The sequence below is a fragment of the Impatiens glandulifera genome, chromosome 7 (genome assembly GCF_907164915.1).
Source record: "Impatiens glandulifera chromosome 7, dImpGla2.1, whole genome shotgun sequence".
NCBI classification, from domain to species: Eukaryota; Viridiplantae; Streptophyta; class Magnoliopsida; order Ericales; family Balsaminaceae; genus Impatiens; species Impatiens glandulifera.
Window position 1 is genome coordinate 2,461,045 of NC_061868.1, and position 26,886 is coordinate 2,487,930.

At 29.2% G+C, this 26,886-nt stretch overlaps 2 protein-coding genes, 1 long non-coding RNA gene and 1 other non-coding gene across 4 annotated transcripts; 1 reads left to right on the top strand and 3 right to left on the bottom strand.

Annotated features, from left to right (window-relative positions):
- Positions 1-8,997: 8,997 nt before the first annotated feature.
- Positions 8,998-16,545, top strand: LOC124944787 (D-glycerate 3-kinase, chloroplastic-like). The gene is made up of 13 exons (XM_047485131.1): positions 8,998-9,307; positions 9,832-10,223; positions 11,754-11,833; positions 11,914-11,965; positions 12,056-12,097; positions 12,192-12,270; positions 12,366-12,397; positions 12,473-12,541; positions 14,210-14,284; positions 14,366-14,482; positions 14,556-14,606; positions 14,693-14,851; positions 16,181-16,545. Exons 1-12 carry the CDS (start codon positions 9,067-9,069, stop codon positions 14,834-14,836), a joined length of 1,374 nt encoding a protein of 457 aa, XP_047341087.1. The 5' UTR covers positions 8,998-9,066; the 3' UTR covers positions 14,837-14,851; positions 16,181-16,545.
- On the bottom strand, positions 15,648-16,183 carry LOC124944788. The gene is made up of 2 exons (XR_007099964.1): positions 16,009-16,183; positions 15,648-15,903 (listed from the first exon to the last, which is right to left on the bottom strand). It is a non-coding gene; the product is annotated as an uncharacterized LOC124944788 (long non-coding RNA).
- A 2,288-nt stretch (positions 16,546-18,833) lies between the features above and the next one.
- LOC124946012 (auxin-induced protein IAA6-like) lies at positions 18,834-20,537 on the bottom strand. The gene is made up of 3 exons (XM_047486559.1): positions 20,172-20,537; positions 19,241-19,343; positions 18,834-19,131 (listed from the first exon to the last, which is right to left on the bottom strand). Exons 1-3 carry the CDS (start codon positions 20,500-20,502, stop codon positions 19,014-19,016), a joined length of 552 nt encoding a protein of 183 aa, XP_047342515.1. The 5' UTR covers positions 20,503-20,537; the 3' UTR covers positions 18,834-19,013.
- Positions 20,538-24,604: 4,067 nt separating this feature from the next.
- TRNAM-CAU lies at positions 24,605-24,691 on the bottom strand. The gene is given in 2 exon segments: positions 24,605-24,640; positions 24,654-24,691. It is a non-coding gene; the product is annotated as a tRNA-Met (tRNA).
- Positions 24,692-26,886: the final 2,195 nt, after the last annotated feature.

The following is a 26,886-nucleotide window of genomic DNA, read 5'->3' on the forward strand; positions in this document are numbered from 1 at the left end:
AGTGACACTCGAGGCACAAATAGTCCATTATTAGATAAACAAGTACAAGATCAAGTCTAGAGTAATAAAATAGTCCAATCGTCATAATTATGTAAAACTTCATTTTCAAGTTCATGTATATCGTATTCCATTTCATTGTCGAAATAAGAAGTTCAAACTATTTTGAAACTCATTTCTCACAAACCATTCTTATAATCAAAAGCCATTTCAAAATCAATTATCATAAACCTTAATTTTATCAAAACCCATTTCAAAATCATCTATCATAAACCCTCAGTTTATCAAGATCCATTTCAAAATCATCTATCATAAACTATCATTTTATCAAAAACTATTTCAGAATCATCAATCTTAAACTATCATTTTATCAAACTATTTCAAAATTTATCATCAACATATACATGCATTCTTGATCCATATTTGTAGAAACCCATTTTGAAATAAACATGTTTTATCTTGAAACAAAAATACATATCTATATATATTTATAATAAAAGTAAATTGTAATTAGAATAGATTTCTTACCTTCCAGTCAATCCTTAGATCTACCAATTCAATAAAACCCTTAGCTTTTTTCTTCCCAAATTTCTCCCATTTTCTCAACACATTTCTTTCACTTCTTCACCTCTCTCTACTTTCTTTATCCTTCACTTTCTCTTTGCTAAAATAAAGAAAGATAACTTTGTACCCATTTATATATATAAACGTAAGTGTCTTTTGAGGTATCACTCGTACACTTAACCAAATATATATATATATATATATATATATATATATATATTATTTTTTATACAGCTATTATGGGGATCGTCTAGGGTGTCTTCTATGGGAGGTGCTTATTATATGCTGACGATTATTGATGATTTCTTTAGAAAAGTTTGGGCTTTCTTCTTAAAGAAAAAAGTGATGTGTTCTCTAAATTTAAGGAATGAAAGATTATAATTGAGAAATAAATAGGAAAACTAATAAAACGTTTGCATACTGATAATGATTTGGAGTTCTGTTCTAAAAGGTTTAATTCCCTATGCAGAACTGAAGGAATCGTAAGGCACCACACAATGCCTAAGAATCCAAAAAAGAATGGTATGACAAAGAGGATGAATAGAACTTTGATGGAGAATGTGCGTTCTATACTCCTTAATATTGATTTATCAAAGTCTTTTTGGGTTGAAGCTGCAACTTTAGCATGTTTCCTCGTCAACCATTATGCGTCAATTGCAATTAATAAACAGACTTCGCAAGAAGTATGTTATGGTATTCTTCTAGTTATTCTAATTTGAGAATTTTTGGTTGTTCGGTGTATGCTCATGCTGATGAAGGAAAATTGGAGGTTCGATCTATAAGTGTATTTTCATCGGCTACAATTCCGGTGTAAAGAGGTATAGATTATGGTTTCCTGAAACCAAAAAGGTTATAATTAGTCAAAATATTGTTTTTAATGAGACACATATGTTACATGCTACACCTCTTATATCTTTTTGTGATCAGATTGAACAAAAATCTAACCCCTTTTGAGATAAAAATTTAGCAAGAATTTAGCAAGCAAATAAAGTTTGAGAGCAAATCAGAATTTGAACCTGCAACACTACCGTCAACTATACTAGAGTTGTTAAATATTTCACTGCTTGCACCACAATATCATATTGTTGCAGATAAGCCCATATATGAAATTAGACCTCCTCGAAAACTCGATGAGGAAGGTTATAGTCAAATTCTAGAGATTGATTTTACTAACGTATTTTCTCCGATTGTGAAACATATTTTGATTCGAGTATTACTTGGCATCGCGGCGATGCACATTTTGGAGCTTGAGCAACTAGATGTGAAGACCGTGTTTCTACATGAAGTTTTAGATAAAGACATTAATATGCATCAACCTAAAGGATTTACAGTCTTAAGAGAAGATGATTGTATTTATTATTTGAATAAATTATTTTATGGTTTAACGTAATCGTCAAGGTAGTGCTATAAAAGTTTCGACTCTTTTATGACCACTTATGACTTTAAGATAAGTGATTTTGATAGTTTCGTATACTTCAAAATCCTTTATTTATTCAACATTTTTTATGTTAGTCCTGTGAGTTCTCTATTAACAACTCGTTTTAAACTCTCTTCAACTATGTCACCTTAGTCTGATGAGAATATCAAGTATTTGTTACGAGCTTCAAATATATTTTATTGCAATTGGTTCACTTATGTATGAAATTGTTTGTACTCGATTAGATTTGACATATTCAGTAAATGCAGTTAGCATTAGCATATACCTTATAAATTTAGGTAAAGAATATTACAGAGCAGTTTGGTGAATATTATGTTATTTAAGAGGTTCAACTAACATTCACCTACAATTTGGGAGTACTAGAGATGAAGTTGTCGGTTATATCGACTCTAATTATGATGATGATCTCGACAGAAGAAGATCACTCATATGTTTTGTTTTCTATATTGGCGATTTTGCGATTAGTTGGAAAGTTACTCTATTGAGTGCAGTTGCATTGTCTACTACTGGGGTAGAATACATGATCAATACAAAAGTTTGTAAAATTAATATTTGATTGAAAGGCCTATTCGGAGAATTCAAAAAGGATTTACAAATGACGATAGTATTTTGTGGTAGTCAAAATGATATTTTTCTGACGAAGCACATTGATGTGCGATATCATTTTTTACGTGATGTTATTGCTCATGGTAATATTGATGTGAGCAAAATTAGTATTGTTGATAATCCTACTGATATGATGATGAAGAAGTTCTCCATTGTCAAGTTTGAGCATTGCTTGAACTTAGTTGGTATTGGTTGTTGAAGCCCATAGGGCTTTTGGAAGAGGTGAAGACTATTATGGTTAATGTCTATATTTTGAAAATCAATTTTTCTTTTGACATACTGGATCCATGTCATGGTGGAGATTGTTAGATTATGGTGACTCAGATGAGTTTTGATCGGGGTTGGGTCTAGGCTCGCCATATAATAAAATAATATAAAATAAAATCATAACGGTTTGATATTGGGCCCACTAGGCCCAGTTATGTGACCTATAAACATATGTTAGTTAGAATTTTATTAACACAAAGAATATTTGCCATTATTCTTCTCTCTCTTTCTAAGTTGTAATTTTCTATTTTAACCATAGTGAATTTTTCCTCCTCTTTCCGTAATTTTTTCTTGTCTTGGGTTGCTACGTAAATCTTGTGTTATTTATCGTATTTTCTTAGTTGATATTTTATCTCTTCTTTATCTTGATTAGTCTCAGATTCATAACCTGTTTTTCAACAGAAGAAAATGTCATTTCAACATTAAGAATTTGACTGCAAAAATGTCATTCCAAGTTAGTCCGGAAGAGTTAACATGTCTTTATAAGTTCAGCGCTGGATATGGCTTAGTTCAGCGGTGGATATGGCCTTATACAACGCTGAATATAGTTTAGTTGAACGCTGGATATGGCCTTATACAACGCTGGATATGGCCTTATAACAGAATAATTTTCAACTCATCTTCAAAAAAAATTCAACAAATTTAACATAAATTTCAAAACATATTGGTTTAAATCTTGGTTTAAATTGATATAACTTACATATATAAAACTAAAAAGTTAGAAAAACGAATATTAGTTTTCGAAAAGCAAAATAGTAAAAAACTAGAAATAACTTACCTTTGAAAGTTTTGGACAAACGTGTTGGATTGGATGCAGTTATAAGAGCGATATTCTCTTGAAAAGTAAAAGAATAGAACGATGTTATTTTTACTATAGAAAAATAGGGTTTCGAATGACAAAAGACAAATAGTATTGAAGACTTACCATTTTAGAACGACGATAAATGCGGTGACTAGGATTTCATATAAAAAGAACAGACAAAGAGAACGACGGTCTAAGGTTTCTCTATAAAATGAAGAAGAGATGAAGAGAACGGGTGGTAAACTAGGGTTTCTCTAAAAGTTGAAAAAGAGACAAAGAGAAAAATCGTTTCTAAGAATGGCGAAAGAAGCAAAGAGAGGAAGAAGAATATGAAAATTCCAATAATTAAAAGAAAATATTTTTGTTTGTACTATTTGGTTCCTATGGTTCCAAATAGTTCTGTTTTCATTCCTATAACTCAAGTTATATCAGATTCTCTATAACAGATTTGATGTGAGGGTAAAATGTATTTTTTTAATAATTACTCTTCCTCTGAAATGAAAGGACATATGATAAGACAAATATGAGCAAATTGAAAAAAAAAACAAAATAGGAGAGAATAAATAAGAGATGAGGAAGAAGAATGATAAAGATTAGAGAGGGGAAATTTGACATAATGACCCTAAAAATCATCTTAAATGCGTTAGTGACCAGCGCATAAATTTAATTGCGTAAATGACCACTTCAAAAATTCTGACAAAATTACACCGTCACGTAACGCGAATGACAGGATCGTCACGCGAAGAGGAAGCCTGTGAAATTACCTCTGTCGCGTAACGCAAAGGGCACGATTGTCACGCGAAGGACAATATCGTCACGCGAAGGGCACGGTCATTCTGGACTTTTCACAGACTTTTCTTTCGCGAGACGATCCTGCCCTTCACATTACGTGACGGGGTAATTTCGTCAGAATATTTTAAAGTGATCATTTACGCAATTAAATTTATGCGCCAATCACCAGCGCATTTAATGGTTTTTTATGGTCATTTTGTCAAATTTCTCTTAGAGAGAGGAGGATGGATATTATTTTTTAATATATATATTTTTTAAATAAAATAATAAATATTATTTATTTGTATATGATATAATATAGTGTTTTTTTTATTTTAATTAATATAATATTTTATAAGTTTTTTATTAAATAAATTTTTAAAGCATAATACCCATGAATTAAATATTTTTTATGTATCATTGAATGATTCAAAATTAAATTATTATTATTTTTGTTAATTTGATTCAAAATAGGTTTAAAACATATGTTAAAAAATGGATGACGAGAAAGTTTTAGGAGTTACGAAGGAAGCTTCGAGTTATATTGATCCTGAGTTGAGAACGGGAATTGAACTCTATGAGATTAAATCTCTCGTAGTTCCTTAATAGCTCAATGGTAGAGTGGTCGGTTATTCAATTTTGATTCTATCTCTCGGTAGTATTTGGATAAAATTAATTCGGAGCGAACCTGGAATCTACCCATTATAATGTGGAGGGAAGTAGGTTAAATGACCAATACTACTATAAGGGTTGGGTAAGAGAAATTTTCATCCAAGATTTAATAATTGGTCCAGTCTAAGCCTTGGCAAAGTCCATCTTATTGGGATAGAAATTAATAAAAATAAATAAACAGAATTTCATACTCGGTCTCATATAAACATATAGAATTCTAGCAATTCTGCGAAGATCTCTTTGTTAGTTGTCCATTATAAAAAAATAGTATTTGTGATTGTTCTAGAAGAAATGAAACAAAAGATAGGGGAGAGCTAGACAGCGAATCACAAAATGTTGGTCATCTTCTCAATCTAATGAATGAGGAGTCTGCTTTATAATCGTCCGCCCTTCACCCATCCCGAGTATGGGAATCACACAAAGTTAGATTAGAAACCTCTAGTCTTAGGTCGATTATTCAGATAACTAGAATTCCAAGAATTAGAAAAAGATCTTTTTAATTCACTCAGAAAAGAACGATCACTTTCAATTTCAAAATCTTATTTTCAGTATTAAAATATATTGAATAACTTCGTAGAATAAATATGGAACATTATAGTGAAAAAAAAAATACATGTGAGGAATAATTTCAAGGAACATTGCTTCTTATATGTTAATAAATTAAAAATAGTTAAATGAGTCAAAAAGAAATAGTTTTTAAAATTTGGTCCGGTTCAGGTCTAGGTATTCATAGGTTCCCAACTGATATTTCGAGTAATATAAGTACCCATTTTTTCAGGACAAATTCGAGTCTGGTTCGAGTCGTGTCTAGTTCGAGTCCCCGAAACCTGGAATCTCAATATCACGCCTACCAATATCACAATATCACCTGTCTAAAGCTTCTAATGACGGGTTCCTTCAAAAGTAGAACTTTCCATATTTTAGTTTCATTCAACATAAAGGTAATATTTTTTAATTATTATTAGTATTAATCAACAATATATATATATATATATATATATATATATATATATATATATATATATATATATATATATATATATCCAGCATTCATATGCTGAGGTGTACTAGTTTAGGATAATGATTAAATACTATATATATCATGTTCCTTTTGTATGATTAAATTATACAATATGACTACTCAAAAGCATTTCTTGTTCATATATTAATATTTTATTCAATACTCTATTTTAAAAATATATAGAAAAAGACAATTAGTATCACTTCATAAAGTGGAGCATATAATAATATAATCATTTTTATAGTACCACGGAGCATATAATCATTTTTATATAAAAATCAATTTTGTGCTAGATATTTAAATAACAATATTAAATTTTGTGACATATTAATAAATGTCAAAATCTTATTTTTTTTTTTTATGATAAGTTGTATTTTTTATGCGAATATATTTGTTTGACAAGAATACAAAATTTAACAACTTTTTTTTAAGTTTTTATCGTATATTATTTTTTTTTTTTATTTTTAAAAGTTAGCACAATTTCTTAATAATAACTATGGAAGTCAATTGACATGACACGAAAAAACTCGAACCCAAAAAAAATCAAATTTGAATTATTATTTTTGAGTTTGGGTCAAAATTAGGTCGATTTGTTTAACTCGTTTAACTTGATTAATAAAATGTCAAAATCGGAGCATCCGAAATAACCCAAAGTAGACCTGTCAACCCGTTTACAATTTATTTTTAGGGTTTTGTGTTTGTCATTTTTATTCCTCGACTCATTTTCACTCACAAATTTGAAGCATTCCCTATGTTTCAACTTGCAACATCTTTACTTATTGTGCAACCATCCATTCATTTTTAGTTATTAGAGTGGCTGGTACCCAGTGGCGGACCTACAAGGGGGGCTCGGGCCTCCCCCAACCAGGGTAAAAGATTTAAGATATTTTATATATATATTTACTAAATAAGACTTTGTCCTGATGGTTTTAGATAATACATAAATTTTAGTTAATATATAAATAAAATTTATTTATATAAATTAAAATATAAAGAATTATATATAAAATAATGAAAATCATATAATATTATTATTTATTTTAAAACTACATTTATATTATAATTTATTTATATATATATATATATTTATTAATTTTAATAAAATTAATAATACAAATTACTTATAAATATAAGGGTAAAATAACCATTTATATAAATATAAGGATAAAATATTATTTTATATTTCTTAATTTTAAATTAGTTTTAAATTATTTCAACAAATAAATGTATTTGTTAGATTTTATTTAGGTGTGTAGGGTTGACACATATTTATTTTTAATTATTTATTTTATGTATGATATAGAATAATGAGAATGTTCTATAAACGAATTTGTACTTTTACATCACATGACCAGCATGAGTCTTTTCAATCAATTAATGAGCTTACTAATGAGTTTAATGTTACTGATCAGATATACATGGTTAGAATATAGCATATCAAAAGATGCATCATTTTGTTTTGGTGTTATCTTTTCAAGCCTTTAAATAAAGAAAACGTAGACGATACATTTATAGGAGATGAATACAAAAATTGGAAAAGGGCATTAGAAAGATTCAATCATCATATGAGAACTTCAAATAGTTGTCATAATGAAACTAGAGTTCAATTTGAATTATTTTAAGATCAAAGTCATAACGTGAGAAACGTTTTATGTACACATGGTCGTGATATAGAAATAAATTATCGCACCCGTTTAATGCCAATGTTTGATGTAACACGCTTTCTATTGAGGCAAGGATTACCTTTTCGAGAACATATGAGTCAAGTAGTTCATCAAATAAAGTTAATTTTCTTGAATTAATTGATTGGTATAGTCAACGTAATGAAGATATTTTGTCTTCTTTTGTACCGACTCATGAACAAGAATAATTTAGTAATTGTGCTTGTTAGTATTTTTATGTAATTATCGAGTAAAATTTTAATTAAAAAATGCATTTATTTGATAGCCAAAAAAATGCTACGTTACTATGTATTTGGCCCCCCCGAGAAAATATTTCTAGGTCCGCCATTGCTGGTACCGGTTGCGTAATTGTGTAATTATATTTATTTTTTCTACTCAACCAATAAGAATTTGTGATTTGAGTTCATTGCTTTTTATTCAAGTCATTTTTATTTAAAATAAATAGATGCGCTATTGTTCGTTTCCGACTTAGAACACTTTTAAGTGTAAATAATTAGTGTGGGATCAAGTTAGCTTTCTATATTAAAAATATATAATATTAATCACATCACCTTAAATTGAGTTTATTAGAGTTGAGTCAGACCAATCTGGTCGAATACATGTCCATTACAAATAAACCTATCTAGTTGATGTTATAAATTTTGATACAAATTACTTAATAGGTATGTTCAGATTACTATAGTTCATTTTGTCATTCCGAAGAATCCGCAAATTAGAACTATCTAAATTGACACCCTTACTCAAAACTCTTATTCCATTTTTTAAAATATATATACTTTTTAATAGAGTTAATAAATTTTGTTTATATATATATATATATATGATTAAATAGTTATTTTTTCATTGTTACATAATTATCTTTAAAAAAACAAGTGTGCATAATTGTTAACAACAAAACAAAATTGTGGACATCAAAGAGGAGAAAGTCAATTTTGACACATCAACACCAAAACAAATTTAAGAGCTTGTGTCAATTGGGATATTTGAGATTTTTATGTAATTGAAAAACAAAATTATTTGATAAAAAAATATAGTTAGTTTTTAACTAATTAAATTATAATAATATTTTTTTATTCATAATTAAAAAAAAAATTAATAAATTTATTCAAATTCTGAGTGAGGGTAATTTGGTACTTTCAAAGGCGATGATAAATTCTGTAGCGATTTTTCGGATGTAGTTTTGAGGCCCAGGCTCAACTGTCTCGTCTCCCTCATTTTGAGAGAGAGAGAGAGGAGAGAGAGAACAATGGCGGCTCTGAATATTTCATGGCAGCCGACTACGGCGGTTTTGACGAAGTTTTCTTCACTCTCTCAATACGATTATAATAATCTCAGCTCTCGTCAAAGTTGTGGCAATGCTTTTACTTCTACTTGCGTTTCCTTCCCCTGTTTTTCTCCTCTTTCTCTATCTACAACCAGAGCCGCGTTCACGAAGAAGATTGTATCCTCTACTTCTTGCAACATGATGCCGCGATCCACGAAATCAGGTCCTCTTTTTGTAATCTACTGTTTTATTGAGTTAGTATTATGACTGTTGCTCTTTGATTTATCTGGAAAATTTTATTCGCTTTGTTGAATCACGCTTTCATCATTACCTTGTTCGATTTCTTTGATCTTTGGTTATTGTTAATTTTTGTTTAGCTTCATCCAATTTGAAGAACATAGAAGGTTACTAATTGGGGAAAAAATATTTCACATTAAATGCCAATATTGTCCTCAAACTATCTGAAACAATGTAAATTAGTACCATTATTCTTTTTGTCGGCAAATGTCACTCAATTTATTCCATTATTTTCTTTCCACTAGCTTAATCATTGGTTAAGAGTTTATGAAGAAAAATGAGCACTTTGTAATATATTTTGATTGGTAAGGGGATTTTCCTAATCTCTATTTTCTGTGTTTTGTTTCTCATCATATATTGAATTATGAACTGCCGTATATGAAAAGTGTAGGAATTGAAGTATTTAACAATAGAAACAAAGAAAGAATTTTAAAAAATCATCTCTTGCAGGTAATGAAACATTATGGATACAACACAATTCCTTGTGCCCTGATACTATTGCTTCAAATAATGGGAGGAGGAGGCAATGCCAAGTACATTCGGTCTTTCCTACCACACCTGCTGAGGTGTCATCTGTGGATGATCTTTTTGAATTCATATCCTCTGGTCCATTGCTGGAGAAGATGGGTTTTACTTCAGAGTCAGTGGCTGAATCAATTGACAAATGGTTGCAGTATGGATTGTATCTATGCAGACTTTTTCGGCTAAATGAACTCTATCTAAATTTGCCTCAGAAAATTAGGCTTTATCACTACTATATTCCAGTATTCTTATGGATAGAACAGCAGATTGCCGACCACAGTTCCTCATTTGATGATGGAGAAGAAGTCCCTCCTCTTGTGGTAAATATACAATACACTTGTAAGAATTTCCCTTTGCCAGACAATAGTTGGTTCACTTACATCCATAGTTTTGAAGCTTAGAAATCTACACAACATGTCATATAAATGTCTAGCTATCAACTGCTTCTAGTAGGGATCATATTATGTTTTGGATCACGATCAGGTTATAGTGTGATTTTGTTGTTTCATTTGATATACAAATTATTTTCTAAATAATGATCCAATTATAGTGTAATTTTTTTGCTTATAATTCAGATTAGACTGCATTGTAGATATTGATCCTAAACAGTGCCACTGCTAGTCCGTGTATAGTCAACCATTGCAATGTAAAAATTGGATAGATTTCATCTAAAGTCATTGGGGGACTCTTAAAAGGATCAACTAATTCATTGATTTGTTCCTAATAATCAAAATGACTTGATATTAATGGAATTCCTTATACACTCTCTCTGAAATATTGATCCTAAATAAGCATTGTAGATATTGATTCTAAAAAAACAAATGGTAGGTACAACTAGTCCATGTATAACCAACAATTGCAATGTGAAAATTGGATAGGTTTGATCTTAGTCAATGGGGCCTCCTAAAAGGATCTACTAAATTTAACAATTAGTTCCAAATAATCAAAATGACCCGATATTAATGGAATTCCTTGTACACTCTATCTGAAACACATGGTAAGTCAAGTTCATGCTGACGAATAACCAAGCTACAATGAGTTGTGAATATATAGTAATGATATGAATGACCCTATATTGAATATTGGTTACAATATCATCAAGAAAAAGTTATTTTGATGATATTATTACCAATATTGGATATTGGATCATTCATAGTATTACTATATCAAAGTAACAACTATAATGGTGAGATTTAGAAGGCGATGAGAATATAGGAGATTAAAAGAGGGGATGAGACCTAGAGAACAAGAAGAGAGAACTTAGACATTCTTCTACTATCCATTTCATAATGCTACCCTAGGTATCTATTCCTTTATATAGGGTATCTAATGATATAATCATCTACATGCTAGCTCATGGGTCTTCTCATACACCCTCCATTCTCCAGTGCTTCCAGACATCCCGAGCTCCACATACTCTTGTTAAAAAGGGGATTTATTCTGTAAAAGATGAGATCAGTAAATGAATATTCTTTGATTTTTTTTTTGTACGATCATCAATTGAGTCCGTCTGATCTTTGAAATTGCTTTACTTTATTAGTTAAGGGCGAGATTCAAACAGGAAAGACTATAGAAATTATTTTATTGATCTTTTTTGGATCATGATGAAACTATTTTCTAGATCGTTGTAATTTATCACAGACATAAGATTTTTCTGGATTATGATCAACTTGATAAAAAGAATATTACAAAACAGCCCATTTTGTATCAGATCATGGTCAATTGTTTCAGTATTATTCTCAAATCATGACCGGCTTGTCAGTCTGAGGTGCATACATTAAGAGGGCTCTCCTTTAGATTATCATATAGATTGTGCAAGTGTGTAAGTTCATTCATCTTCAATGATGCAGGTTGGATTTAGTGCTCCACAAGGTTGTGGAAAGACTACTCTAGTATTTGCTCTCGATTATCTTTTCCGCATGACTGGAAGGTAAAGGCGATGCTGTAATACTAGTAGTATTTAGATCTACAATGTAATAACTTATGATATAATGGAATTTTAAATCTCAGGAAGTCTGCAACTATATCTATTGACGATTTTTACTTGACAGCTGGGGATCAAGTAAAAATATCTTTAATTATCTTTTCTTTCTTGTGATCTTCCATTTGGATCTTTGAATTTTCTGATGCAGCAACTTATTCGTCATTTTAGGCAAAACTCAGGGAAAGTAATCCTGGTAATGCTCTTTTAGAGGTAAAAAGTAAAGATCTCTGTTGAGAATCTTTCTTCTGTATTACTTGGTATCACAATTGTTTCATGCATATTTTGTTTTTCTCTGTTACTGTAGTTCCGTGGAAATGGGGGAAGCCATGATCTTCCATTCTCTGTTGAAACACTAACTGCTATGTGCAAATTGACAAAAGAAGGTAAGAATCTCTCTTTCAAGCCAATGTTACATGTCTATCTACTTTTCAATAGATTCCTTTACTGAACTGCACCCATTTTATGTATTTGCCATCAGGTATAAAGATGAAACTCCCTCGCTATGACAAAGTAAGCTCTTAGTATCCGAAATACTTGGTCATCTTCTTAGTTCAATGCCAATTGTGATAGTTATTCTACTTGCAGTCTGCATATGATGGCAGGGGTGATAGAGCAGATCCTTCAACATGGCCAGAAATTGAAGGACCTCTTTCGGTAATGACAGTGTTATTAACAGCCACAACAATTTTATTGAAGTTATTTCGGTGAACTTTACATGATTTCAAATTGCAGAAATTAGTGATTGAAGATAAAACCAGTAGGGTTGGTATAAATAATGCAAGTTATCTCTCTTGTAGTGAGAATCAAATCCCTATAAACAAAGATTTATGTTTAAGGATTTTAGGCATATTAGCTAATGTTTATGAATTACTTAGTTATTAACATGATAAATAATCATAATTGACAACTAACTAATAATGAGAATAATAAAGAATTATCTAAACAAACCGATGAGTATACCTTGCAACATAAATGGTCATAGTTTCCATGTATATATTACGAGGGACCAATTTTAAAACATTAAGTTATGTTGTTGTATCCAGATTCACATGTGAACGGAAGTGTAGTTGATTCAAGAATTCAAGAGGTGAGAGAGAAGATAGTTGGAAGGGTTAGAATTTGGGTGAACTAATTGAAACTAAGAAAACAATCTGTTCAGTTGTTATTTTATTATATAATTAGTTTAGGACCTTAGGTACCATGTTAAATGAGTCCTTGAACTCTTGGAATAAATACATAATGACATAAAACTTTCTTTTCAAGCCAAGGTCAAATTAAGTTTTCTCGACTAAAGTTGCGGAGGACGACGACGGAGAAACTCAATGGATGGTGGATGCGATGGTTCACTCATAGATTCTCAACACAATTTCTATGGAGATCTGAACAAATTTTGAAGGAACAATTACTAGTCAAGATTTTTGATAATAGGTGATGGCACATTACGAAGGAAGGAAAAATGGACCGATTTTCTACGGTGTGGAAAAATACTATTTGAAAATTAGGTTATGGGAAGAAATAGTATGAATCATTTACCTAAATATGGAGCAATCAGAGAGTTCCATCTTATAGATGAAAATGTTAAACTCTTGCGGTTTCTCTTAGGCCTAAAAGAATCATATGAACATGTTAAAGATTAGATTCTAAATTACGATTCATCTTCACATGTTCACAAAGCATTCATCATGGTATTGAACATCGAAAACAAAAGAAAACTTAGCATTATGTTCAATACCATATGATTCAATATGTTAGGTTCTTTTCAATGTTACAATTAAACAAACTAACTTAATTCATATTAAACTAATTTGATATTCTCATAACATGACAAACAACCAATAAATTTATTAATCAGTCCCTAACTTCAGTTCCAAACATAATCTCACCTGTATTTGTTTCTAGATTCAAAATCTATGAATCTATTCAAGAACTATTCATCCTAGGGGATAAAAGTGAACTTTAGGGTTCATATTCCTTGTACTTGCTTACATATAGATTTACATTCACATATGTCAACATAATGATAATGGTTGTAGCTACACATGTCGCCACTTAATTTGAAACATTTTTGTTGGATTGTTTTTCACCACAAATATGTGATATTCGTGTAAATGTGAAATAAGATAATTTTTTAAATCCTTAAAAAAAACATAATTGTCTAGATCTATAATTAAATATAAAAATATCACATCAAATAAATTAATTTTCTAGGAGTTTTTCTACTTATGGCCTTTGTTTATTGAGTAAGTTATTCTATATATCAAGTTAATTTCTCACTTCTTAGACATCTTGCAGTTCTTATTTGTCTTTGATTGTCAATAATAGGTTATTCTATTTGAGGGTTGGATGCTTGGCTTTAAGCCCCTTCCAGTTGAAGTGGTTAAAGATGTTGATCCCCAGGTCTCAACTTTTAAAATTATCTACCATATCCTTAGTTCTTCTTAATGAAATTGATCTAATTTTGGCGGCTTAATTTTACAGTTGGAGACCGTTAACAAAAATTTAGAAGCTTATTATGATGCATGGGACAAGTTTATAAAATCATGGGTAGTTATAAAGATTCAAGACCCAAGCTTTGTATATCAATGGCGATTGCAGGTCTGTTGTGGATTGATTCCAGATAATATCTTTTGAAAATTATGGTTGAGAATTTCTTTCAACCTTATTGCAGGCAGAAATTGCCATGAGGGAAGATGGGAATCCTGGTATGACCAATGAGGAGGTGGGTGTGGCTAAAGAATATATTATTAAGTTTCACTAATTTAAATTTAAATAAGGATTTGGAGTTTTTACAATGAGATCGTTCAGGTTTTGGACTTTGTTTCACGATATATGCCAGCATACAAGGCATATCTACCTACTCTTTACTCAGAAGGTCCTAGTGGGTCTCATCCTAACCGTCTTCTTGTCATTGATATTGATGAAGGAAGGAATCCGATCCTCGGTTGCTAGATGATCACAGTTCAGGTAAGTGTTGATGACTTTGGGAGTTCTTTCTTTTGTTGTGCTTTAGGAATGTAGGTTTTATTGTTTTAGTAGGCCTTTTTATTTATGTTCTTCTAGATCCAAATATTCAAATACAAAAATATTTGGAAACTAAACTTAGGCTAATTCTGAAATTTATTTTTCTGTATACAAATATAGAAACGTTTGAAAATTAAACTTACTCATAGAGAAATTCAAATTTGTATTTGTATTTATGTTTTTGTATGTGAATCCAAATACATAAACAAAATCAGGCTTTGTTTGATATGGGGTTATTTCAATAACCAAGTTGGTTGGTTTAAAATAACCTTGTTGTAAAGTTAGTTATTTGGGTAAAATGACCAAAAGTCCTTATTGTTTAATAATTTAAAATGTTGTAAAAACAAAGTAAGCTTAATTTGATTTTAATGATGAGATAGTTGATTGAATAGGGGATTATTTGAAAACAATCCCAAATAACCCACATCAAACAAGGCCTTCAGAAGAATTTCAAGATGGGGCCATTGTGTCTTAGGCCTTGAGGTGGGTTATTTTGACTAATTTCAAATATCCCACTTTTTAATTGACAATCTACTCAATCAAATTATCAACCAAAATGCATTCTATTTTTTTTCTTTTCTAAATTCATTCTTGCCCAAATAACTTATTTTCAATAAGACAATAACCTACATCAAACCAGGTTATTTGGAATTTACTCAAATAACCCGATTAAACAAGGTCTAAGATATACATGAGTTAGAAAAGAAAACAGTTTAATAAAATGCAACAAAAGATTTCCTATGGAAATATTGAATAGTTTAAATTATTGTCATTGTTTCTTTATTTGGTACAAACTTAATAAAACATAAATGACACACTTCCAGTTAGAAGACTGGTCTCTTTCTCCAAATATAACTTCAGAAAGAGTCCAGTCTCACAATTATTGAAATATCCTCAACACACAAACAGTAACTTAGACACAGTTACAACATAGAACATCCAGACAGCACTCACAAGTTTCAAAACAGCAGAAGCAGCAACACATTGCGAAAAAACTGCAAGAAGCAAAATAAACAGATTTGCAGTTATAATACTAAGTAGAATAGAAGAAGAGTGTATATATTGAATTGAATGTAAAAGAAGAAGAAAAAACATAAGACCAGGCATAGAGGAAGCCTCTCTCTTGATGCCTGCGGTGTACATGGTCAAAATAAGCCATATTTTGTAGGCCTGGAGCATCCATTATCCTCAATCCTTGTGATAAAATATATTTTTCTGTTTTTGTTGAGATGAGAATATAATTTTTATGCCCTTCTCTTTTTTCCTCCTCAGATAATGTTCTATTTATGCTGGTTGTTTGGAAGGCTGATGAGTATCTGACAATGCAAATGGGAGATGATCTAGAAGAGGTAAGTAAAGAAGAAGCTTTTATTAATTTATATTTGGTGTAGAGTGTATTTGATTATACAATAATAATAATAAATTGGATTCCTTAGGGGTGTAAGCTAAACTCTCAAGAATTTGTTTTGGTGATGACTCAATCTTAGTATTAGAGTTATCATGAATTTAGTTTTAGTTATTCCTTAGGTATTGTATGTGTCAATATTGATTGGATAGAGGAAAAATTTGCAAAAATTAATTGACTTTTTTCATAAGGATCCAATGATAGATGATGATGCCATATGGGCATCCAATGTTAATATGAATTGTCTCTTGTGCTACAATAATCTTTACTCCATTCTTTATCTTCTCTTAGGATCATGTAGGGCTTGATTGATCTTGGGTTATTTTGAAATAATTTGTTTTTTTTTTTTTCCGAATGATTTGATTTAAATATTATAAAGAATAAACTAAGATAGGTATTTATTTGAATTTAATCAAAATAATTCACAATAAACAACCCCATATAGGTATATGTGCTGCCTATTTGGGTATTTGCTATTTTGTCATAAGCTCTTGTAATTACAATTCTATTAAAAATTTATCAAATTTTAAATTAGAAGTGATTTTTTTTATATCATGATCATTATTAGATAATTGTGTATTATTCTTGGTTTTGTTGAGTATTATTTTCTTTGTAAAGATAAAATATTTGTGTTTTACAAATCGAAGATAATTATGTTCTCGAGTGAAATATTTAAACATAATTAGAGACAAGTTTTTATGGACCATATCTATGGAAACAAGATAATTTGAGTCAAAAACAAAAGCCTAAATATTATAATGTTTGTGAGAAAAAAATATTTTTATTTAAAAAATAACTTTATAAAAAAACGAGATGTCACGTATACAATACGGTCTTGGATATTGATAGAGTACTATGCAACTTTTATTATTTTTTTTAACATATTTTTATAATAATATAGAAATGAATAATAGTTATAATGTTAAAATTTAAAAAAAAAATTAACTTAGCTTAGTGGGTTATCAGAAAATATATTTTAAATTTTTTTAATCATTTCTTAGGCTTGTTTGATGTTGATTTTTTGAGATTTTTTTTGGGATTTTACCCAATTTTTTTTTATATAAATTCTCTTTGTGTCACTTATTTTATTAATTAAAATACTAAATTATTTTATGTTAAAAAAAATTAAATTTTAAATATAAAAGGATTAACAATTTTAAATAAATTACTTTTTCAAATAACAAGTTTTTTTAAACAAAATCTTCATAAAAAAAATCACCTTAGGTCTTGTTCTCTTTGGGTTTTTAAAAAACCCACCCCAAATCAATTTTCCAATCAATCACATCACTCATTTCATTAACCAAAATACTAAAATACCCTCTATTTTAAATTATTATTTTTTTTTTATTTATATATATCAATACCCTTTAAGTGTTTTTATCAAAAATAATAATCATCTCCTCAAAATCATCACCAATCATTACCTTTTTCTCTCTATAGGTTTTTTCAAAAACCCCAATCCGAACAAGACCTTAAATAGTCTAAGTCCTGTGCATTTGCATAGTATTGGCCCTATGCTTATGAGTCCCCTTGATTGCCCATGAAGCTCAAGATAGATAATGGCTAAAAATAGAAAGTACCATTCATGATGATTGTCCATCGGTATTTGCATGTCTCACAATTTATGATGCATTTCTTCAATTGATTAAACATGCCATGTCTTCCCAATATATAACTATTTCCATGTTTGGTAACTCTAAAATTTAGTAATACACTTTAAAATATCTATTTTACGTTTCTTTTTTTAAATTAAAAGAGAATTAATATGATATTTCACACATGGTTCACCACTTAAACTCAAAACGCTTTCTGATACATGAAGAACCCGTGACCTTTTAGTCTCTTAAACCGACTTTTACCACTAAGCTACCTTGATGGGATTTTATTTTGTTTTTTTTTTTCTTAATGAGTTATAGAATATTAAGTCATTTTTGTCATAAAATTTTATATTTATTTAGAAAATTAACACGATCTTACTTAATGAGAATCGAAATCTCTTAGAAACAACTTGTCACTTTAAATAACATCAAATTTTACAATTAAATAATGAGTGATTGGACCTATTGATAAATATCACAAATTAATTAAAAAAAAGATATCAAATTATCTAATTTGTTTGTGTGTGTCTAAAACAGTTCTATTTTTATTAATTGAAAATGTTAGTAAGCTTATAATTTTTATTAATAAAGAAGGTTTATCCGTTCTTATAACATGGTAATGAGGCAATCAATCAGAAAGTTGTTTTGTACTAAGAATATTAGAACATGGTTTTCAATTAAAAATGATTCTAATACTCAACAATTAGTATATGATTATTCTACTAAATAAGTTTTGACTTTTCATCATTTCTCCAAAAGAGACTATTTTAAATAAAGGTTTTAATAATAAATAAAAAAAATTAAAAAGAAATAAAAGATATTTTAATATTTTAATTAATAAATTGATAAATAAAAATAGAAAGATCATCTTTACAAAAAAAAAATAATAATAATAAATAACTTGCATACAATTATAAGTTAATGATCTAAATAAAATGAAATAATAGTAATTAGCAATAGATGACAATACAAACAAAATAACAAAGTTTAAAAATGTATATTATATTGGGTTTAATTCAAATTCCCTGATAATAATAATAATGATAACCAATTACTGTAATTAACTAATAAACCACACAAGTTTAAATATTTTAATAAAATATTAGACATCCTTTGAAGATATTCCTTTGAGAAAGTCCCTGCAGGTGCCCATTAATCCAACTCCCTTGGCCTCTGATCTCTTTGTAATCCTCAACCTCTTACAAGATTCAATAAACATTCTGAAAAAAACCCACCAAATTATATATATATGTTAATATTTGATAGAGAAAATGATACTTGGATCAAGAAAGAAAAAAAAAGAAAAAAAGAATTAGAGATGAAACTTACTCCCATGGAACATCTCCCACAAGCATCCAATCTCCTTCCTTATCTTCATAGATGGGAACGTACTCAGAGTTATTATCATCGTCATCATTCAATGACTGATCGGCTGTATAGACGAATTCAGAAATTAGAGTTAATTAAGCATTACAATTTAAAAAAAAAAACAAATTAGAATAAAGGGGATTGAATTTAGTATAAAAAAATCGAAACAAAAACATGCAATATGCATATAAGTTAGATGCAATTTATCCTACTAATCACTAGATCACTAATACAAAAAAATAGTATAATTTTTAAAAATTTAGGATATACAAAGGTTTAGTACGTACATAATATTTCCTTTTCTTTTTGTTGGTTTAAACTATATACAACTACTACACATAATTACTCCAAATATTAAAACAAACCCTTTTAAAAAAAATGTTATTTTGTTAATGTAATTATAACAATCACTTTGAAACATTAATTTGATATTGAAAATTCTTAAAAATGGATAATGAATCTTAATAGTCTCACCTAATAAATCAAAATTTCATGTTTAGTTTATATCTGATTTAAAGAGCGTCATGCAAGCTACCTGAGAATAAACTCAGATAAAAGAAAATTATAATCTTAATGGATATAACAAATAGGTCAAAGAAAAAAATAGTTAAATTTGGATTAGGGGAGACTAGAAATTTCAGGAGTTGGTCATAGAATGTGTACGACATGTCAAAGGATTCAATCTTCAAGTGAATTTGAGACGTTTATACGATAACCTAGACTTAAAGATTAACTATGATCGGAGATCTTGTAGTATCTTCTTAATTTTTTAATTTATGACAAATTGTGAAAAATGTTATCGATTTTGGGATGATCAATAAAAAAAACCTTTTAAAAGAAAAATGTGTAAATGAAATGTTATAAAATAGTTTAATTGAAGTGATAATATTACCTATGCCAATGCAATCAAAGAGTTTCTCCAAGGCCATTGCAAGATGAGCATATTCCTTATAATTACCAAGATCAATCTTCCTAAGAAATGGTGCACCATCCATGCTAACTTTTACATACATTTTCGACCCAACATTATTCTTCTTTCGGTAAGAACAAACCGGCGGCCATCCCACAACTTGCACCTTCTTTGATCTCTCCTCCTCCCATTTCTTGCCGCCGTTTTCCATTTCAAAAAACACCCTCTTCTTGTCGACGGTGTTCCTACCCGGTAACCCTAACCGGAGCTCCGTTATTTCAAGCCCAAACACTCCTCCATCTTTAGTAGTCATGATCAAGGATCAAGTTTTCTCTTGTTTTGTGTTTGTGTTTGTGGAAATACAAATAAAACAAGGGTTTGTTTTTATACATTGAAATTGAATAGGGGGTCGGTCCCCCACAAGACATATATAGTGGGGGATGATTGATGATATTACAAATTAAAGGACCGGGTCCCCATTTGTCCCGGCAATATTAATCAAAGTTGAAAAATGGATCAATAAATAAACAGGGGAAGATCCTAGGGTGGAGGATCATCTTTGATTTTTATTTGGTGGGTGTTAATATTGGCCGTCGGATGAAAACCGGAGGGGGACAAACCCATGTGATCTTTGCCTGCTTGACGGTTCTTAATGTCTTTCTACTTTCTCCCACAAAAACAATCAAACTACCCAACCAACTCCTAGTACATTCACGGAATTTTATTCAATTTTTTCACTATTAATTAATTTCTAGGTGAAAATAAATTAAAGTTACATCCCAACAAGTCATCAGACATTAGATTAACATGCATCAGATGAGATGTCATGCTTAATTAGTGAAAAACTTCAATTTTTTTAAAATTAATTTCATGTTATTTTCGAATCAATGTCTTTCGGATTTTTAATAATGTCATTTGTTTTAAGTCTCACATTTTTTTTTTGTTGAAATATCGATTTTTGTCCGAGTATGATCGGTATTTAGACATAATGTCATAATTGTTGCGGATTTCGTCGATCGATTATGGTGGTCTTTTTTTACGAGTCAATGTCAATAATCAAACAAGTCAAATTGGTGGCATTTTCTTTTGTTTTATCTAATTTTCAATTGCATTGCATTACATTAATTGGCTAGATATAAAGAATATATTATCAACTTTATAAAATATGGTATTGAACTACAAGTTGTTAACATACATAATCTTATTTATTGTTGAAATTATGATCTCCCTTAATAGTTATTTTTTAGAACCTCACAAACCCTTAAATAAAGAATTTAGGGCATTGAAAATTAAGCAAAACAGATATTTGCTTCTATATTAAAGGAAACCAAAAATGTTTTAATGTATTTTTTGTTACCTACTTTAGGCATACTACTTGCACTTAAATCATGTGATGCTTGTCATGGAGGAAAATTACATAAAAAAAAAAAATCTTTAAACTTATATATTCTAAATCATATGTCCTTTTGATTTAGTTCATTAGCTGGATTGGGTGCTCTTTTGTCTCGACTAAATCATGAAGGTATTGAATTGAAGAAAAGTAGGGTCTTGATGATCTTGGATCCATAGCCAATTTGGAGATCAAAGAGAAACATGTAGGAATTAATATGGGTCCCCATTACAGGTTCTTGGGGATGGTCCATGGACCATGGCTAGGATTCATCATGAGATGAGATATGATTTATATATATTCTTCTGTCCAGACATTCAAAATTCGTTCAACTGTCACGACCAGCTAGATAGATAGATCATATGGCGATCGATCCCATCTGTTACTCAACAAGAAACATACATTATTCTATATAGCTAGAGGGTACAATTGTAATTGGAGAGATTGATTTAGATCAACATCAACATCTTATGTGGAACCCAAGAATTCTATTAATACCAAACAATTAAAAGACAACAATCTTAACCACACCCATAACCTGCCAGGCAATGTGCTCTTGCAAAAGTTAGGGATGGAAATTTCAAACCCAATCCGATCCGAATAAAACCATGCATAAGTGATTTTGTCTCATGGTTTGAGGAGTAGTTGACAAGACAATATACATAATTATGCATGTCACATTACATAGTATTGATATTGTTATTCGTCTTCTCAATATTTTATGCAGTTGGTTGAGAAATCTCAATGTTGGACATTGTTACACTTTATTGAATATATAAAAAGATCAAAGTTACAAATTCGATTATCACTAAAATGTTTATTGTCGCTAAGAATGTTGTAATTTGAAGTTGGGTAACGACGAAAGTAATCGTGCTTACAGATGACAACGCATATTCTACCGGTCGTGTAGTGAAGTACCAAACCAAAAAAAAATTATATTACTTATTCACAACTCCAAACCCGATGGGTATCCATATTTAATCTCATTTCCCAAATCAATTGGGTACCCGATCTCAGATGAGAGTACCCCAAATATACGATCCGTCCTTATTATTTTCTTATTCATATATATACAATTAATTAATCTCAATCTTAGACATAAAATATATCTATTTTGTAAACATAAAGTATACACAAAATATTTTTGCCCAAGTCTTCTTAAAATATTTTGCTTAATTTTTCTCATAAAATGTATTTATTTACAAAAAATAAAAATTAACAATTTTACATTTGTTTAAGTTAAATTATTTATTAGTATATTAGATTTAACGTTTAATATTAGATTTTACTAATACTAAATTAGTTAATTAATTGATTAAATTGTAAAGACATCGGTTAGAAAACAATCAACCCATTAAAAATATATATTTTATATAAAAAAAATTATTAAAATTGAAATCAGAGATGGTTTCACCTACTCCCAAGACTGGCCGGTCAAGTCCACTGGAAAATAAAATTAAGGTCTAATTTTTTAAACTTTTTTTCATATCAAACTTATTTTTCATTAAAATATTTATTTTTTTATTCTTTTTTAAATTCACTCAAAAAAAAATTCAAGCTTATGTTTAAATATTTTAAAGCTCTTCAAATCCTGAATTTGTCCCTACTTCAAATTCCAATCCCAATCTGGTAAATTCAAACATGATTTAAAATACTCCAACTCATTCATAGGTTACAGTATCAATTAATATATATATATATATATAATAAAATGGAGATAAGAATTTGATTGGCTAGGTTTACATCAGGTTAACACCAATTGCAAATTCAAAGCCAGATTTCAACGCGTATTTCAAAATTTATAAGCATAATTCTTTTTTACTATATAACACTTATATCAAAAATAAAAATATAATTAATAATGATAATAATAAAGATACAAAATCACGCCGATACTAATAAAATATTTATTCTTTTACAATTTAACTAATATTAGACGTACAAACAAATGGACACAATTGAGTTCATTGGGTATATTTATTTGTTGAAAATTTTGTTCATTTTCAATTGTGGTAAAAATCTCCTTCGCGGTGTATACTACCAGACTGTCGTTCATCCACTCATTACTCATTCTATTACGTAAATCAGTCTTGATAATTTTCATCGCAGAAAATACACTTTCAACAGAAGTAGTCGTAACAGGAAAAACCAATGTTAACTCAATCAACCGATATACCAATATAAAACTCTATGTTTTCCATTTTCAACCATCTTCTTAGCAAGACTTCCTAATTCTTGAATCATAGAAAATTAATTTTGTACATTTTGAATATAAGTCTGAAGCTGGTTCTCAAGTACTATACGGTCAGTTAACAAAAAAATCCTCCAAATAAAGTTCAACAAGGTACAGTATCTTACCAATATCAAATTAAGAAAATGAGTCTTTTGGATCTAAATAAACAATGCAAGTAAGTACCTTCGTAGTTGATTTCGAAAAACGATTGTTTATCTCTTGAATCATCATATCAAGAACATATTGTTATAAAAAAAAACAAATAAAAATTACTATTAAAAATAATAAAATATGTTTTTGTCTGTACACTATACAGTATAGTACAAATTTTCTTGCAACAACAACAGTTTTAATACTAAAGTTGAACATCAAAATATAACATATTAAGGATATCTATCACAAAAACATACTTTAAAAGGCATATTTCAAAATCAGTCTATACTTTTAGGGAACTAATCCCAAAAAATCATACAATCGGTCATACATAGAGAAGTGCTCCCCCACTTTCAAAATAAACCAGACAAAACACATTATTCAAAAAAAATGGAATGAGAGAGCTCTCGACCTCACTTTAAGGTTTATTTCAATAATGTATATACTTTTAGGGAACTAGCTTAAGAAAACATACAGCATACATAGAGAAATGCTCCCCCAGCATCAAAATAAACCAAACAAAACACATTATTCAAAAAAAATGGGGTGAGAGATGCTCGACCTCACTTTAAGGGTATATTTCAAAATCAGTCTATACTTTTATAAAACTATCCCCAAAAAACACATTATTTAAAAGAATGGGGTGAGAGAGGCTCGAACTCTCGACCTCAGGATTACTCGTAGAAGCTATGAGACCTACGCGCTAGCCAACTGCGCCACCACCCCTTTGTGCCACTTGTCATTTCTATTTATATATAAATAACGATATATAATTTATAATTAATTTGTATAAATTATAATCAAAACTTTTGTGACTAACCCTCATCATATTCAAGTCCATCTATTTAACACTTTAATAAACAATTCATTGTGATCAGACAAATAAAATCAAATTAAAACTGCCATATGCCTAATCAATCATAGAATCACCAATTATTAATAATAAATCAGATAACACAATTAAGGACCGAAAAAGTATCAAAAAGAATCAAATTAAATCAACATAGCATCAAATTTAATTCAATCCAATCAGGTTTTCACTACTTATCAATCTTAACATGATTAGGAAAATCCAATTATGATTTGGATTTTTTTTTATTTTAAATATTGTAGAATCAATATATCAACTCTATTTTAGCTAGCATTTTTTCTATCTAGATACATTTTTGCAGTCAAAGGAAGCGACCTCCTGAACAAATCCTCTTCGCTTCAAATGGTAGGGTACTTTCTCGACCCGTGCTGTTAGAGCTGGTTTGATTTGGGATCCAAATTATCAATCATTCCTACATATCAAATTACTGCTACATTGTTTCTTATAAAACTTATATATTAATTATAAAAATATATTCTAGTAACTTAACTTAACTTAAATATTTCCAAATAATCTACTTTTCTTTATCAAATAATATTTTCAAGTTTTCTTCAAATAATCCCTTATAAAATAAGCTTAGACATATTTACCCATTTAGAACCACCTTTTTGTTTCTATAATTTTTAAATTTATACTTACTGAGTATTATTTCTTAACATATATAATATGAATGACAATTGACAATATATCAGTATATTCCAAATAGTAGTGTATCAAATAGTCAGATTTGATATTTTAAATCGGGGTTGGATCAGACATGGAAGTCTCCACACATATTATAAAAATATTATTTTAATGTAAAGTAGTGTGAAAAAACACAGTAAATACAAGTAAGCATGCAGCGATGAGTTAATCGCATGATAAAAACTCAAATACAACTCTAAAATAAAAATAAAAATAAAAGAGTTATAAAATCTAAAGTTTTAATTTAAAATTCTTGTAAGTACTCAGATTCACATTAAGTTGATTCTTCAAATTGACAACTTCATTAGTTTGTGGATCGAATCCTTACAACATCTTCCTTTGGTTGAAAATTGACTTATCGTGTTTAGATTTATTGATATCCATGTTTTATCGAATTATATATCAGGTTACTCATCTATTTCTTTATTTTTGTTCTTACTCATTTTTATGTTAATATTTTGTTGGGGGTATTGTATGTTTAAACTTTTTTTATTTTTATTTCATAACTTTCCTGACAAAAATATGTTTATAAAAGTACAAATTATCTTTGATAACTTAAATTTATAAATCTCAAACAAATCTGAATATATATAGAGAGATGAAAAACAAACCAAACATAAATATATATGTTTATTTAAATATATACTCAATAATTTATTCCGACAAAAGAAAACATATGCATATATATATATATATAAGACGCAGAAATTGGTTAATTAATAATAATTAACGACATGCAGACAATTAGAATTCGGATGTCGGAAAACAGAAAAATAAAATAAAATAAATAATAATAATAATGTTTCTTCCCTACCGAGCAAATGCTTCTTTAAGTTAAGATAAATTAAGTTCAAACTATCAAATCAAAAGTTAATTAATTTTTTATATATAGGAAAAGGGTGGATCCCACATTTTAGATGCACGTGATAGAGTTAGTTCGGCACGTGACTTCCTGGCCTGGTTTGCTCTCAGCCCGACCCTGTCTAGACATCCAAACCCAGATTGAAGAAAATTTTGAGTTTGTTATATACATTTTTTATACAAAATATAGTGTTCTTAATAAAAAATATATATATATAAATTTATCCAATTTAAATATAATAAATTAGATATCGGGTTCAAATTAGAATTGGAATTTAACTTTCCTAAATGCCCATCATTCGGCATCTCCCTTCTCCTTTTCTATTATTGATTTTGTAATTGGAGTCAAATATACAAGTATGCAACATTTTCGTTAAAAATGGTTTAAAATTCATTATAATTTTTTACGACCTATTTACCCTTTGACATATCAAGACCTATATAATTTTTTTTTTCTTCTAAAAATTAGGTATTTTATAATACCTCTTGTGACCTAATGAATGCA

Excerpts from the sequence above, each read along its gene's own strand:
- LOC124944787 (XM_047485131.1), top strand. The coding sequence starts at position 9,067 with ATGGCGGCTCTGAATATTTCATGGCAGCCGACTACGGCGGTTTTGACG. Across the intron at positions 12,542-14,209 it reads AAATTGAAGGACCTCTTTCG|GTTATTCTATTTGAGGGTTG; the intron begins GTAATGACAGTG and ends TGTCAATAATAG. Across the intron at positions 14,483-14,555 it reads TATATCAATGGCGATTGCAG|GCAGAAATTGCCATGAGGGA; the intron begins GTCTGTTGTGGA and ends ACCTTATTGCAG.
- LOC124946012 (XM_047486559.1), bottom strand. The coding sequence starts at position 20,502 with ATGACTACTAAAGATGGAGGAGTGTTTGGGCTTGAAATAACGGAGCTC. Across the intron at positions 19,344-20,171 it reads CTTTGATTGCATTGGCATAG|CCGATCAGTCATTGAATGAT; the intron begins GTAATATTATCA and ends TCGTCTATACAG. Across the intron at positions 19,132-19,240 it reads GTGGGAGATGTTCCATGGGA|AATGTTTATTGAATCTTGTA; the intron begins GTAAGTTTCATC and ends GGTTTTTTTCAG.